Here is a 13,929-nt window from a genome sequence, read left to right on the forward strand (position 1 = left end):
AACTCTGGCCTTTTTTGGAGGTTGGGGTGGGGGGCGGAGTAGGGGTCTGCCTGAATTATCAGGGGTAGAATGCAGGCTCTCCCTGGCATTGACTCTCAGAGTATTGCAGTGCTGAATTCTCCTTCTCAAAACTGTTTGGCTTCACTGATGTCCGCGGTAGTTGGGACACAGGTTGCCTCTTGGCCTGTACCAGACTTGCTCTCTTCCTCCCCTTATATTTATCACTTTGTCATCCCTGACTCTGAATCCCAGAGATCAAAACTAGCTGTAGTCCAGCAGAGGAGCAATAAATCATCGCTCCCACTTCCTTTTCTCCAGGTTTTCTGCTCCTTAATTACCACATAACCACTGCTGAGGTTGCATCTTTGTGCTGCGTATGCTAGGGACAGAAGCCCTCATTGATGGGACGTGTGCAAAAGCTGCTTTGTCTCTCTCCAGCCATTATGTTTTGCTGTTCTACCCAGCGCCACGTGCTCTTACCCATCCTTTTCTCTTGTCTCCTGTGAGTTTTTAGAGTCTGATTGTCAGGTGATTTACCCATTAACAGGGCTTGCTAAGCTCTGGGGGTAGTGGGTAGAGTGGGCAGCCCTTAAATAACTCGGCAAGATGATCTTATTAGAGAGGTTTGGGCTGGGTTAGTCATTTTTATATGGATTTTCGCTAGTCCCCTTTATTCTCTGAGCTCCTGGTAGGAGTTAAGCAGGTCGTGTGATCAAGAATGGGCTCCTGTGGAGCTTTTTTTGGGGTCTAGTCCAACAGTTTGCTTGTTAACAGATAACATCAAAAGGGCCAGCTGCCTGTCATTTGCCTTTCCATTATGAAACCTCAGAGAACTTGAGTCAGTGCAAGGGTGAAGAGTTCATAAGTGAGGGTGCCTATGACCTTCATCTCTAGCAAGGCTTTTTTGCCATTTGAGGGGAAGAGTCAGGCTTTAGAAATAGAACGTAGACAGGCCCTTGTACTTTTCCTTGCCTGCTGTTTCTTTACTATACCTGTGATTTCAGAGGTTGAGAGTAAGGAGTGTTGTGTGGCAGGCAGCAAGTACCTGGAGAGTCTTACTCCTACTCATCATTCCCTGCTGTTTCAAATCAAAGCTCACATCTCTTCTCGAAGGGTAGTAAACTTCACACAAAGCTCAGCCAAATGGACTTCTTTGCCGGCAAAGAAGCAGATATGGTCTTAGAAAAGGAGAGGTCAAGTCTTTTTTTGTGTCCGTGGGAGTAGAGAAGGTTTAGGGGGAGAAGACAGAAGGACCACCAATTGGTTGCAGCTGCTGAACCCCTTCTTCATAGTTTCCCATCAAGTAGGGGAGGTAGGTACAGCGTCAATAGTCATGATGGGCACAGAAGTAGGATTTACTTCATGGGTGTGGGTGAAAGAGAACAGGCAACTGATGATTTCTTTTATGCTTAATATTTATTTGCAAAAATGTCTTTATACCTACAGTGTTAAGCTAGGTATTTGGCAGTCAGTCTTTTAACTGAGGTTGCCTGGGTTTTAATCCTCATTAAGCATATCAGGGAGAAAGGGGACCTTTTCGGTAAATGTTGTCATGGTTGAGAGAGGAAAGGGTAAGCTGTACTTTTGTTTGAACAGTTAGGGGCTTTTTTTTCTCTTCATGAGCTCTCTTCCCATCTGGCGCTGAAGTACAATATAGTTGGCATATCTGGTGACCAGTTAGAATTGAAAGGTGCCCCTCTTAGCTATGATGTTTGAAACAAATGCATAGCTAAAACATTGTGAAATGACATGCCATTAGCCTAGGATGAGCGGGGGATCCTCATTTTGATCTATAAATTGAACAAATTTGGTGGGGAAATCACTGTGTGGGAGTAAACTTGAAATACTAAGAGGTCCTTTTTTTTTTTTTAAGATTTTATTTATTTATTTGACAGGGAGAGACACAACGAGAGAGGGAACACAAGCAGGGGGAGTGGGAGAGGGAGAAGCAGGCTTCCCGCTGAGCAGGGAGCCCGATGCGGGGCTCGATCCCAGAACCCTGGGATCATGCATGACCTGAGCCGAAGGCAGATGCTTAACGACTGAGCCACCCAGGCGCCCCCCCGCTTTTTTAAAACATTTGTTTGTTTATTTTAGAGAGGGGGGGAGAGAGCAGAGGGAGAGAATCTCAAGCAGACTCCTCACTGAGCACAGAGCTGGATCCATCAGATCATGACCAGATCCAAAACCAAGAATCAGAAGCTTAACTGTCTGAGCCACCCAGGGGCCCCTGAGATGTCCTTTTTGTAGTCAGATTTCCAAGTTTAATTGCTATTAAAGAAGTGGCACAAAGAGGTCAAACTGGAGTCATGGCAGGACAGATGTTTAGAAAGTTTCTTCCCCTCTTTGGCCAACTTTTAGTGGAAAGGAGAGCTGCCAAAACTGTAACCAGAGGAGGCGTTATGCTTCCAGAAAAATCTCAAGGAACTGTATTGCAAGCAACAGTAGTAGCTGTTAGATTGGGCTCTAAAGGAAAGGGTAAAGAAATTCAACCAGTTAGTATGAAAGTTCAAGATCAAGTTCTTCTCTCAGAATATGGAAGCACCAAAGTAGTTCTAGATGATAAGGATTATTTCTTATTTAGAGATGGTGACATTCTCGGAAAGTATGTAGACTGAAAGAAATCATTATTGAAACGGCATTAAGTGAAGCTGCCCATTCCAGTGAAGTTGTGTAATCTTTCATCATGTAATTTTTGTGTCTCTCTTTTATGATAAACTAATAGTATAAAAAAAAAAAGTGGTACAAAGAAGTAGATTTTTAAAAACCTTCTAAGGGCAGATAAACAGATATGTGCTTGGGAAGGTCACTGCTTGCTTTAGATATATCTACCTTACCTGCTTTTAAAAAATTCTTGGTAGCTGTGACTTACTTGTTCTAGCCCTATTTGGATTTCTTAAATCTATTTTCATTGTTTGATTTAACTTTATTAATTACTCTTTGAATACCTTGTTGATGTCTTTTTTTTTTTTTTTTTTAAAGCCTTGATAAATTTGCTGAAGTTCCTTATGTCAAATGAGACTGTACTTCTGGCCAAACACAACATTTTTACATTAGCCCTTATGGTGAGTAACAAAAAAAAATTTCTTTCTTTTTTTTTTTTAAAGATTTTATTTATTTATTTGAGAGAGAGAATGAGATAGAGAGAGCATGAGAGGGGGAGGGGCAGACTCCCCGCTGAGCAGGGAGCCCGATGCGGGACTCGATCCTGGGACTCCGGGATCATGACCTGAGCCGAAGGCAGTCGCTTAACCAACTGAGCCACCCAGGCGCCCCAAAAAAAATACTTCTTAAGGATAGTGGGAGGTATAGGCTTCTAGTTGTGGAAAGAATAAGTCATGGGGATAAAAGGTACAGCATAGGGAGTATAGTCAGTGGTGTTGTAATGGTGTTACATGGTGACAGACGGTAGTTCCACTTGTGGTGAGCATAGCATGATATATAGACTTGTTGAGTCACTATGTTATACACCTGAAACTAATGTAATGTGTGTCAATTGTACTTCAATTAAAAACATTTTTTTCCCCTTTTTCTGAAGCCATACCCTAAGATAGATAGACCAGGTTGAAACAGGAGCTAGTATTCTGGGGACTAAGGCGTAGGGGGAGTGAGGCCTTTATTTTCCTTTTGGATTTGAATCTCTGGACTGGTGCTTCCCACTCTTCCTCTCTCACCTATGTCTTTGGCAAACTTGAGATTCTTTCTCTTTCATGAGAGTGTATTGTTTGGTAGGGACAGGTATGGGTCAGATCTCTGTGAGCCTTGGTCCCCGGTGAGAGACTGAACTACTAGGCTACTATAGTCTCTATGTTGGTACAGAGCAAAGCCTCTGGAGGTGTCCCAGCCAGATGAATGGTTCCATCATGGCTGCACTTGGTTTCAGAGGGACATTATAGATGCCTATTTATCTGACTGGTTACTTGGGGTAGAAGGAGGACATTGTGCGTTTTGACTGTCTTCTCAGGTTGTTACCCAATGTGTTCATAAATGTTTAACATTTGAGGGGAAAAAGCCCTGATTTGTAGCATTTGTGGATTTCTGTGGTACAACTATTCCCATCATGGCCAATTTCAAGCTGACAATGTGACGTTGTTGAATGTAGAGCTGGGGAGATGAGCAATAACACGCCATTATATGATATTCCCACCACACAGGTATAAGAAGTGTAAATTAATCTCAAGAACATAAATAATACTAAAAGATAGAAAATAATTAGGAAGTTGTAAGTTTGAGTATTACCTTCATTTTAATGTAATTTATTGAATTGTAAGTTTATATGTCAGTTTGTAATAATGGCTTTTTTGTTAAACAACCAGCTCACAAAATTCCTGAAAATTTTAACAGTCAGCTCTTACAAGCCAATAAGAACAGACTACAGCATACTACTGACAATACCCTTCTGTGGTCTTCATAGCACGATGCCTGTGTATGGGCTTTTGCTTCTTTTTTATTTATTTATTTTAAAAAATTTTTAAAGATTTTATTTATTTATTTGACAGAGAGAGATACAGCAAGAGAGGGAACACAAGCAGGGGGAGTGGGAGAGGGAGAAGCAGGCTTCCTGCTGAGCAGGGAGCCCGATGCGGGGCTCGATCCCAGGACCCTGGGATCATGACCTGAGCCGAAGGCAGACGCTTAACCAACTGAGCCACCCAGGCGCCCCTTTTGCTTCTTTTTTAGATTGTGAACCTATTTAATATGTTTATCACATATGGCGACACATTCCTGCCCACTCCCAGCAGCTATGATGAACTCTACTATGAGATTATCCGCATGCACCAGAGCTTTGACAACCTCTACTCTATGGGTAAGCTGTCTTTTCTTTTTACTCCCCTCCCCGCCATCAGCTGCAATTTTTGGCATGTAAGAGGAAAAGACTACAAAAGATTCTCTTCTAGTTGCTTGGTTCCCTGCTTGGCACAGAAATCTAGAAGTCTCTTCTCAGGCAATAGGAAGTTACATGTGGAGTTCTTTGATTTTGGGAACTCAAAATTCATCTCAGGACAAAGCTGGTTAGCAGCCCTATAGCCCTTATGTTTGTGAGAGAGAGAGAAAGTAGGTAGGCTTGTGGATTTAGTGACTGCCAGTGAGATGGGAGTGAAAGAGTGGGTGGAAATTGACAGCGGCAAATAGAAGAGCTTGGATCCCAAAGGAACATTGTGTGATTTGAGAAGGTACAGGATTTTAAAGAGTTTTAATGTACCTATGTATTTTTAGCATAACCTACAAGAAGAAGTGGGCAGTAGATAAAAATCTCTCTTGCCATCCTTTTGGTGATTGGCTCAGTGAAAATTTACTTTGTGGCCATAGTAAATATAACTTATTTCTGAAAGAGGACATGTATTTCTGTAAATCTGAGTGAGGAGTCTACAAACCTACCTGGAATTTGAAAGGTCAGGAAGGGTTTCTGTAGATTCCACAGAAACAGAAAGCCCCTCACTAAAGCTTTAAAAAGAACAAACAAACCCTCACTTACTAGCTTTATTGAGGTATAATTGATATATAATAAACTGCACTTGTTTAAAGTATGCAATTTTTGATGTTTTGACATACATCTATATATACGAAGCTTTCACTACACTCAAGATAATGAACATACCCGTCACCTACCAAAAGTTTCCTTTATCCCTTTATGTCCCTCCTACCACCTCTAACCACCTCTGTCCCTTGCTTTCTTTCTCTGGGCAACCACCAGTCTGCTTCCTGTCACTACAGATTAGTTTGCTTTATCCCTTTTGTTGGGACTATTTGTAAAAACTCTCTCCCATATCAGGTGCAAACTAGAGGGGATTTGGAACAAGTACTAGGAGAAAGAGTAGAAGCAAACAGTAGAAAAGAAGGATTGCCTAGGAGGACAAAATTTTTTTTTCTTTTTTTTTAATAAAGATTTTATTTATTTATTTGACAGAGAGAGACACAGCGAGAGAGGGAACACAAGCAGGGGGAGTGGGAGAGGGAGAAGCAGGCTTCCTGCTGAGCAGGGAGCCCGATGTGGGGCTCAATCCCAGGACCCTGGGACCATGACCATGACCTGTTAAGGCAGATGCTTAACAACGGAGCCACCCAGGCGCCCCAACAGAATGTTTTTCTAATAGATTTTCTTTTTTAGAGCAGGAGAGAAAAACTTTTAAGAGCCACATATAGCTTTGCTATGACATCTTAGGCAGTGGGAGTAGGGCCTTGTATTAGTAGGATGTTTTCACCTGCAAGTATCAAAAAACTCTGACTTAAACTACCTTGAACAATAGGAAAATTACTTCACTTTGCAAGAATTCTAAGGAATGACACTTCCAGAAAGATGTGATCCGATGCTCAAGGACCCGGGTGTTTTCTGTTTCTCCACTTTCTTTCTTAGTATAATAGCTTTAGCATCAGGTCAGCTCCCCTGAGAATAACAAGTTCCAGTTGTCATATCAAGACACATGGTCTTTTTTTAGGAGCTAGGAAGTCTTCCATGAGAACCCTTTAGCAGACTTCCTATTGCCAAATGTGCTCAGTGTTCCTAATGTGGTTTTGTGTTCACCCAGCTTTACCAATATCCTTGTTTTCGAGAATGTAGAATTTTCCAAGGGTGAAGAGCTGCCTCAGAGGCCTTAGCATCCATTAATAGATGAATAAAGATGTCTTTCAATGAGGAAAGGAAGGAGAGTTGGAGTGGGGGAGATATTTTATAGAAGCCTGACATACCTACTCAACTGGGCCATGTGCACAGTCAAATGAGGTAAGCCTTTGTAGCTACAGCAACAAGATAAGAGAGGATATCTGGGCATGCTCAAATCTGCCAAGGCAATTAAAATGTGAACCAGGAGATCACAAATAGGAAAATGAAAAATTTCACTAAATGAAACACAACAAAGAGCATGTTTCAGTGCTTTCCATTTTGTATAAAGTATGATGAAAAAACGGTTTTGTTTTGTTTTTTAAGATTTTATTTATGTGTTTGAGAGAGAGAGTGAGAGAGAGAGAGAACATGAGCAGGGGGTAGGGTCAGAGGGAGAAGCAGACTCCCCGCTAAGCAGGGAGCCTGATGGAGGACTTGTTCCCAGGACCCTGGGATCATGACCTGAGCCGAAGGCACATGCTTAACTGACTGAGCCACCCAGGCGCCCTAAAACATTTAGTTTTTTAAGTCAAGTTTTTTAAAGGTATAATTTACATGTATGGTTTTTAATGTACAATTCTGAGTTTTGACAAATGTGTATAAAAGTATAATTATCACAAAAAATCAAGATATAAAAGAGTTTCATCATCCCAGAAATGTCTCTTGTGCTCTTGTGAGGTCAACTCCTTCACTCACCCTAAACCCTCAGCAGCCACGAATCTGTTCCCTGGTCTCAGAGTTTTTCTTTTTCCTTTTTTTCATAGTTTTGTTTTTTCAAAAAAAACCCCAAAGATGAGATTGTATAGTCTTTTGAGTCTGGCTTCTTTTACATAGTAATTTATTTGAAATTCATCCATGTTGATGCATGTATCAGTAGTTTATTCCTTTTAAAAAAAAAAATTATCTGAGAGAGAGCGAGAGAGAGCACGAGCAGGGAGCCTGATGCAGGACTTGATCCCAGAAAACTGGGATCATGACCTGAGCCAAAGGCACACACTTAAACGACTGAGCCACCCAGGCGCCCCTGTTTATTCCTTTTTATCGTGGAATAATATCCCGTTGTAGGACTATGCCAGCTTAGTTTATCCATTTCTCAGTTGAAGGACATTTGGGAGGTTTCCAGTTTTTAACGATTATGAATGAAGCCCCTGTGACCATCATTGTGCAGGGTTTTATGTGAACACAGGCTTTCGTTTCACCTGGTCACATACCTATGAATGGGTTTTTGGCTATCATGGTTAAGTATATGTTTCTTATAAAGAAAAACACCAGACTGTTTTCCAAAGAGGTGTACTATTTTACATTCCCTTCAGCAATATATGAGTTGTAGTCCCTCCAGCCAGTGCTGGTTTGTTGGTTGGTTGGTTGGTTTTTGGCTTCTTACAGGTGTGTGGGAATATCTCATTATGGTTTTAATTTGTATTTCCCTAATGAGTAATGATGTTGAACATCTTCCTGTTCTTATTTGCCATCTTGTTTGGTTTTGAAGATCTTTTGCCCATTAAAAAAAATACTGCATACCCATGTTCATAGGAGCACTATTCACAATAGCCAAGAGATGAAAACAACCCAAATGTCCATTAATGGATGAATGGATATATGCAGCCTTGAAAAGGAAGGAAATCTGTTACATGCTACAGTGTGGATGAACGTTGAGAATATCATGCTAAGTGAATAAACCAGTCCACAAAAGGACAATATTGTATGGTCCCACTTACATGAGGTACCTAAAATAGTCAAATTTGTAGATATAGAAAATGGAATGGTGGTTACCAAGGGATGGGGGGAGGGTGCAAAGGGAGTTGTTTAATAGGTATAGAGCTTCAGTTCTGCAAGATAAAAAGGTTCTCGAGATCTGTTTTGCAACAATGTAAGCATACTTAACACTTTTGAATAATACACTTAAAAATGGCTAAGACAGTAAATTTTATGATATGTTTTTTTCTACCACACACACACAAACTAAACTCTAGACTTTATTTGGATTCTATTACTTTTTTTTTTAAAGATTTTATTTATTTGACAGAGACAGCGAGAGAGGGAACACATGCAGGGGGAGTGGGAGAGGGAGAAGCAGGCCTCCCGCAGAGCAGGGAGCCCGACGTGGGGCTCGATCCCAGGACCCTGGGATCATGACCTGAGCCGAAGGCAGACGCTTAACGACTGAGCCACCCAGGCGCCCCTCTATTACTTTTTTTTAAAGATTTTATTTATTTATTTGACAGAGAGAGACACAGCAAGAGAGGGAACACAAGCAGGGGGAGTGGGAAAGGGAGAAGCAGGCTTCCCATGGAGCGGGGAGCCCGATGTGGGGCTCAATCCCAGGACCCTGGGATCATGACCTGAGCCAAAGGCAGACGCTTAACGACTGAGCCACCCAGGCGCCCCTGGATTCTATTAATTTTTCCTCTAATGTCCTTACTGTATTCCAGGATTCCATCTATTTTACATGTAGTTCTAATATCTCTTTAGTCTCTTCTTGTCTGACAGTTTCTTAGTGTTTGTTTTTCATGACCTTGACAGTTTTCAGGAGACTCTTCCTTAATTTTGGTCTGTCTCATGATTTACTCAGGGTTGGACTGGGGTTCTGGGTTTTCAGGAAGAATGCCACAAAGTCCAAGTGGCCTTTCCATAACATTTGGATGTTATGTTATCAACATGACTTATCACTGGCAATATTAACCTTTATCACTTGCTTAGGGTACTATTTGCAAAGTTTCTCCAGTGTAGAGTTGTGGTTTTTCCTCCCTTTTCATACTCTGTTCTTTGGAAGCAAGTCACTAAATACACTCAGCACTGAAGTTGGTAGTGGGGGTGGGGAGGTTAAGCTCCACTTCCTTGAGGGGAGAGTATCTACATAGATTATTTAGGGTTCTCCTCTAAGGAGAATTGGTTGTTTTTGTTTTTTTTTTTTTTGAGATGTGAGGTTTCTTTGTATATTTTGCACAGTAGTCCTTTATCAGTTACGTGTTTTGCAAATATTTTCTCCCAGATTTTAGCTTGTATTTTCATTTTCTTTTTTTTTAAGATTTTGTTATTTGTTTGTCAGAGAGAGAGAGAGCACAGGAGCGGCAGGCAGAGGGAGAAGCAGGCTCCCCACTGAGCAAGGAACCCGATGCAGGACTTGATCCCAGGACCTTGGGATCATGACCTGAGCTGAAGGCAGATGCTTAACCCGCTGAGCCACCCAGGCATCCCTGTATTTTCATTTTCTTAACAGTGTCTATTGAAGACATTTTTGTTTGTTTTTTCTTTTCTTTTAAATTTTATTTATTTATTTGAGAGAGAAAGCATGCATGAGCTTGAGCAGGGGGAGGAGTAGAGGAGAAGGGAGAGGGAGGGGAAAGAATCTTGAGTAGACTCCGCACTGAGCATGGAGCCTGATGTGGGGCTTGATCGCATGACCCTGAGATCATGACCTGAGCTGAAACCAAGAGTTGGACACTTAACGAACTGAGCCACCCACGCACCCCATTTTATTTTTCAGTCTCATCCACCAATTAGGGAAAGATTTTTGTTATAATCCAGCTAGCAGATTTCCATTTTTCTTGGACTCAGTTGCAAACTATTGAAGAAGTTTTTAATTTTGATAAATACAGTTTATTAATTTTTTCTTTTATGGGTTTGTGCTTTTTGTGTAGTATCTAAGAAATCTTTCTCTAACCCAAAGATAAAATGATTATCTCTCTTTTTTCTAGAAGTTTTATAGTTTTAGTACCTGACATTTAGATCTGAGATTCAGTGCAAGTTAATTTCTCTATACACTTCTGGGTTTGGATTAGGGTTCATGCCTTGAATATGCATGTCCACTTGTTTCAGCACCATTTGTTGAAAGACTTTCTCCATGGGGGCGCCTGGGTGGCTCAGTCATTAAGTGTCTGCCTTCGGCTCAGGTCATGATCCCGGGGTCCTGGGATCGAGCCCCATGTTGGGATCCCTTCTCTGCTGGAAGCCTGCTTCTCCCTCTCCCACTCCCCCTGCTTGTGTTCCCTCTCTGGCTGTCTCTCTCTCTGTCAAACAAATAAAATCTTAAAAATAAATAAATAAAGACTTTATCCATTGAATTGATTCTGTCAAAAATCAAGTGACTTTACATATGTAAATATTCTGTGCTGTTGCTATATGTGTCTTTCCTTTCACAAATAACACTGACTTCTTGATTACTATAAAGTAAGTCTTGAAAGAGATAGTGTGAGTCCTTCAACTTTGTTCTTTTTTTTTTTTTTTTTTAAAGGAATTTAAGTGGTTTTGTTTTAGAGAGAGAGAGAGTATGAGCGGGAGGAGGGGCAGAAGGAGAAGGAGAGAAGCAGATTCCTCACTGAGCGTGGATCCCAATGCGGAGCTTGATCTCACAATCCTGTGATCATGACCTGAGCTGAAATCAAGAGCTAGATGCCTAACTGATTGAGCCACCCAGGCACCCCAAGATTTTTTTAAAGATTTTATTTTTAGGGGCACCTGGGTGGCTCAGTTGTTGGGCATCTGCCTTCGGCTCAGGTCATGATCCCAGGGTCCTGGGATCAAGCCCCGCATTGGGCTCCCTGCTCAGTGGGAGGCCTGCTTCTCCCTCTCCCACTCCCCCTGCTTGTGTTCCCTCTCTCGCTGTGTCTCTCTCTGTCAAATAAATAAATAGAATCTTTAAAAAAAAAAAAAGATTTTATTTTTAAGTAATCTTTTATACCCAGTGTGGGACTTGAACTCACAGCCCTGAGTTCAAGAGCCTCATGCTCTACTGACTGAGCCAGCCAAGTGCTCCTCAACTTTGTTCTTCTGTTTCAAAATTGTTTTGGCTGTCTTAGATACTATTTCATATAAATTTAAGTGTGTTTTTGTTAAAACCCTTCTGGAATTTTGATTAAGATTTTTTTAAATTTTGATTAAGATTATGATGAATCTAGGGGCGCTTGGGTGGTTCAGTTGGTTAAGTATCTGCCTTGGGCTTGGATCATGATCTCAGGTCATGGGATTCAGCCCTGCTAGGCTCCTTGCTCAGCAGGGAGTCTGCTTCTCCCTCTTCCTGTGCTCCTCCCCCTGCTTGTGCTCTCTCCCTCCGTCTTTTTCTCTCTCTCTGTCAAATAAATATCTTTTAAAAAAAATACTATGAATCTATAGATCCTTTTGGGAAAAATTGACATCTTAGTAATACATCTTACAGCCTGTGAACATTTATTGATGTCTTCTTTGATTTTTTTTCATCAAACATACTGTACATATTGCACATATTTTATTAAATTTATCTCAACACATTTCATGGAATTTGGTGCTATTGTAAATGTTATTTTTTAGAATTTCAATTTTTATTTGCTCATTGCTAATATATAGAAAGACTATTGATTTCCGAATTTGTCATCTTGCTAAACTCACTTACTAGATTTAGTAGTTTGTAATCTTTTTAGAATTGTCTATGTAAATAGCTATGTAGTTTGGGAATAAAAAGAGTTTTATTCCTTTCATTCTAATCTGTATGCCATTTAATTCTTTTTCTTGTCTTATTTCACTGGTTAGGACCTCTAGTAGTATATTAAATCAGAGTGGTGAGAATGGATATACTTGCCTTTTTTCTAATCTTAAGATAATAAGGATTCAGTACTTCATTAAGTGTGACATTAGCTTATAGGTTTTTTCATAGATGCCCTCAATCAGGCTGAAGAAATTCCCTTTTGTTTCTAGTTTCCTGAGAGGTATTCTCATTAATGAATGTCAGATTCTGTTTTAAAATTTTAGCGTTGGGGTGCCTGGATGGGTCAGTCAGTTAAGCGTCTGACTCTTGATTTTGGCTCAGGTCATGATCTCAGGGTCTTGGGATCGAGACCCACTGGGCTCCCTGGCCAGTGAGGAGTCTGCTTCTCCCTCTACCTCTGCCCCCCTCCCACTCATGCTCTCTCTGTCTCTCTCAAATAAATAAATAAATAAATAAATACATCTCTAAAAAAAATTTAGCATGGGGCACCTGGGTGGTTCAGTCAGTTGAGCATCCCACTCTTGGTTTTGGCTCAGGTCATGATCTCAGGGTTGTGAAGTTGAGCCCCGTGTTGGGCTCCAAGCTCAGTGTGGAGGTTCCTTGGGATTCTTTCCCCTCCTTCTGCCCCTACCCCCACTCACGTGCATGTTTTATCTTTTTTATATAAAATAAATAAATAAAATCTTAAAAATTTTAGCATTTATTGAGATGATAACATGGTTTTCCTACTCTAAACTGTTGATATAGTGATTAATTTTTGAATGTTGAACCAACCCCACATGATTGTAATTTATTATTATTTTATTTTTTAATTTAAAAATTTATTTGAGAGAGAAAGGTGCGTGAGAGAGCACATGCAGTGGAGGGAGAGGGAGAAGAAGACTCCCCTGCTGAGCAGGAAGCCTGAGCAAGGCTTGATCCTAGGATCCTGAGATCATGACCTGAGCCAAAGGCAGATGTTAACTAACTGAGCCATGCAGGCACCCGTATCTTTTTTTTAAACTTAGTATCATTTTTATGTGTTGCTGGATTTAATTTGCCCATATTCATGAGGGATATTGGTCTGTAATTTTATTTTCTTATAATGTCATTTTCTGGGTTTAGTATCAGGTAATGTTGACCTCATAAAATTCTCTCATCTATTTTCTGGAAGAATTTGTTTAGAAGTATTTTTTTTTTTTCCTAAATATTTGGTAGAATTTGTCAGGGAAGCGAACTGGGTCTGGAACTTACTTTCTTGGAAGGTTTTTAACTATAAACCCAATTTCTTTAATAAATCTAAGACTATTTAAATTATCTATTTCTTCAGAGTGACTTTTGGAAGGTTGTATCTTTCAAGGAATTTGTTTTATTTCATTAAGTTATAAGTTTTATGGGCATATAGTTGTTTGTAATACTCATTTTAAAAAAAGATTTATTTATTTATTTGAGAGAGAGAGAAAGAGAGAGAGCACATGAGAGGGGGGAGGGTCAGAGGGAGAAGCAGACTCCCTGCTGAGCAGGGAGCCTGATGGAGGAGGACTTGAGCCTGGGACTCCAAGATCATGACCTGAGCTGAAGGCAGTCGCCGAACCAACTGAGCCACCCAGGCACCACTGTAATACTCATTTTTAATGTCTGTAGAGTCTTTTCTTTCTTTCATTCCTGATTTTGATAATTTGTGTCTTTTCTTTTTCTTGGTCAGTCTGGCTATATGTTTTTCAGGTTTATTGATTTTTTTTTTTCAAAGAACTAGCTTTTGGTTTCATAGTGGTTTTTTGTTTGTTTTGTCTCTCTTGGTTTTTAGTTTTCTATTTCATAGATTCCTGCTCTTAATTTCCTTCTTGTTGCTTCCTTTCAGTTTTGCTAGTTTCTTTTTTTTTTTTTT

At 40.5% G+C, this 13,929-nt stretch overlaps 1 protein-coding gene and 1 pseudogene across 2 annotated transcripts in view; both read left to right on the forward strand.

Moving 5' to 3' along the window:
• The window catches only part of ARMH3 (armadillo like helical domain containing 3), a 179,152-nt gene that overhangs the window by 75,208 nt on the left and 90,015 nt on the right, over positions 1-13,929 (forward strand). For both annotated transcript variants that reach the window (XM_081822820.1, XM_081822821.1), the window contains exons 21-22: positions 2,983-3,065; positions 4,681-4,807. In XM_081822820.1, the coding sequence (XP_081678946.1) occupies positions 2,983-3,065; positions 4,681-4,807 (210 nt within the window). The remainder of the gene's footprint in view (positions 1-2,982; positions 3,066-4,680; positions 4,808-13,929) is intronic.
• On the forward strand, positions 53-2,969 carry LOC145721983 (10 kDa heat shock protein, mitochondrial pseudogene; annotated as a pseudogene).

Source organism: Leptonychotes weddellii, chromosome 6 (assembly GCF_054177405.1).
Source record: "Leptonychotes weddellii isolate Sample4059 chromosome 6, ASM5417740v2, whole genome shotgun sequence".
NCBI classification, from domain to species: Eukaryota; Metazoa; Chordata; class Mammalia; order Carnivora; family Phocidae; genus Leptonychotes; species Leptonychotes weddellii.